Below are 2,301 nucleotides of genomic sequence, written 5' to 3' on the forward strand. Positions count from 1 at the left end.
AGTTTTATTAAGACAAATCTAACCATAGCTTTCACAAAAATATTAATATTAAGACAAATCTAACCATAGCAGTTATAGAATTGAATATGTTCTTTTTACCATTAAATTTAATTTAGTTGTTATAAATTTAAAAATGAATATAGAAATTAATTAAATTATTTACATTATATTTTCATTATAACATTTTTATGCAGTAATTAGTATTGATCTTGGTAACAAATTCATCCTGTACCTATCTAAAATTAAATATTTATTTGCCGACCCTCCTTTCTGAGGCCTTTAAATTGCAATCCAGTCTTTTTTATTTCCTCGCCATATATTGCATTCTCTTTCCCAAAGTGCCAACACTATCAGCTATATATCCCGTCTCTCCCCACTGAACCCTCCCTTCTCTCATCCATGGCATTTCATAATAGGAAACAACATAACTTCTCTAGGCAAATCATCAGAAACAACAGGTATAATCATGAATTTTATAGTTTAGCATGTCTTTTAACACTGATATATTGTTATGGCCTTTTTATTATCAGTTGAGTTTAATACCGGCATAAAAATATATTTACAGACAACAATATGAGATCAATCAAGTTGCTGCAACCAGCTTTAACAGTCCTGTCCAGATAGGTAGTGAGATCAATCAAGTTGCTGCAACCAGCTTTAACAGTCCTGTCCAGATAGGTAGTGAGATCAATCAAGTTGCTGCAACCAGCTTTAACAGTCCTGTCCAGATGGGTAGTGAGATCAATCAAGTTGCTGCAACCAGCTTTAACAGTCCTGTCCAGATGGGTAGTGAGAATCCTTCAGAGAATCCTTGGATCGGCATGAATCAACCACAACCTAATGCACTGATATCATCTCAAAGTAGTGGACGGGCTAACATGCTACCAAATGGCCAAAGAAAACATTTCGGATCAGTTTCAACTGAAAGCCTGGTAAATAATATCAGAACGTCTATTTACCAATCCCAGATTATGCACGTCCCTCAAAATATTAAAGATGAGATGATAGTCGTTAGGAACGCTGACGGTTTGCTTTGCAAATGAGTTTTTTTTTTTTTTTTTTAGATTACCGACATCCTTATTTATTATATCATTGTTTTATTGGTGATATAATATTACTTAGCATTGATAATAAAATAATTAATTCATTAATTGTTGGTATTGACATTAAGGCATATAGTTCTTATGTTTGGTTTGGTTAAGGTATGTACTGGTATATTATTGATGCAGAGCAAGAGGCTTAAAATGCAATTCCCGAAGAATCAGAACCAAGCAGTGCAACCCGAGACCCCAATCCTGAATATATTAAAGGAAAGTGATGCAGAAATTTTGAGCTTAGGGAATTCGAACATGCCATTCCAAGAAGATGTAAAGAATTTCTCTGTTGACAACCAGAAACGGAGAGAATATGCAACAGGTTGGGAATCCAAGACCATGTCTGCGCATAACAGTTTGGAATTGGCCCGTGCTATGGTTAGGATGCTACATAGGTTTCTACCCCTTCATAATAGTGCTGAGGAGCACGATGTAAAGTCTTACAATGATTGCAACGTCTCTGAAAAGAACGCACCAAGTAACGCTCAGGTAGTAGCAGTGGAAGATATTGGCGGAACTTCTGGGGAGGTGCAGACAGGAGAAGGTAGTGGAGTGAAGAGGATGTGTATGAGCTGCAGAGAAATGGAAATGAGCTTTTTGGCATTGCCATGCTGGCATCTGTGCTTTTGCATAGTTTGCGGGACTCGTCAATCCATTCTTCAAGATCCCTGCCCTGTGTGTGAGACTACAATCACTGCAACAGCCCCTGTTAGCCTCGTCTCAGATGAATGATGACAAAATCAAGTGTTGTGTGAAAGAAGCAAGTTAGTGCATGCTTCTGTGTACATTAGTATGAGTTTGTTAAGACCAGTTGTCTGTATGGTTAAGCTTGTGTTGTTGCAAGTAATGAAGCTTTTTTCGTAATTTGTCCTAATGAATCTCTGTTGATTCCAAGTTATCCGACTACTAATTAGCCAGGGACTATCTTCTAAGTTGCCCAACTACTGAAATATTTTCAAAAACTGATCATCGAAAAATTGTTTTGATAATGTGCACACTGTTGAGCTGGCTGCACGTATGCATTAGCTAATTCATTCAACTTTAAGTTAATATGTTTGCTTTTTTCCATTTTTTTGCTAATTAGTTTCTTGGTTTGCTATTATACAACACATTTGCAGTGTGTTTGTAAAATGTTACACGTCCATTTGTAAGTTCAAACAAGTTCTCTATGACTTATTTGAAAATTTAAGTTTAATTTCAAATTTAA

General features: G+C 36.0%; 1 protein-coding gene across 1 annotated transcript; it reads left to right on the forward strand.

The window, feature by feature from the left end:
* Positions 1-399: 399 nt before the first annotated feature.
* LOC108216769 (BOI-related E3 ubiquitin-protein ligase 1-like) lies at positions 400-1,826 on the forward strand. The gene is made up of 3 exons (XM_017389610.1): positions 400-458; positions 566-932; positions 1,230-1,826. The coding sequence occupies exons 1-3, from the start codon at positions 400-402 to the stop codon at positions 1,824-1,826; spliced, it is 1,023 nt and encodes a 340-aa protein (XP_017245099.1).
* Positions 1,827-2,301: the final 475 nt, after the last annotated feature.

The sequence above is a fragment of the Daucus carota genome, chromosome 1, assembly GCF_001625215.2.
Source record: "Daucus carota subsp. sativus chromosome 1, DH1 v3.0, whole genome shotgun sequence".
Taxonomy (NCBI): domain Eukaryota; kingdom Viridiplantae; phylum Streptophyta; class Magnoliopsida; order Apiales; family Apiaceae; genus Daucus; species Daucus carota.

Bases quoted from the DNA above. Each gene is read 5' to 3' on its own strand.
- LOC108216769 (XM_017389610.1), top strand. From the start codon at position 400: ATGGCATTTCATAATAGGAAACAACATAACTTCTCTAGGCAAATCATC. The intron at 459-565 runs GTATAATCATGA...ATATATTTACAG, and splicing joins CAAATCATCAGAAACAACAG to ACAACAATATGAGATCAATC. The intron at 933-1,229 runs GTAAATAATATC...TTATTGATGCAG, and splicing joins CAGTTTCAACTGAAAGCCTG to AGCAAGAGGCTTAAAATGCA.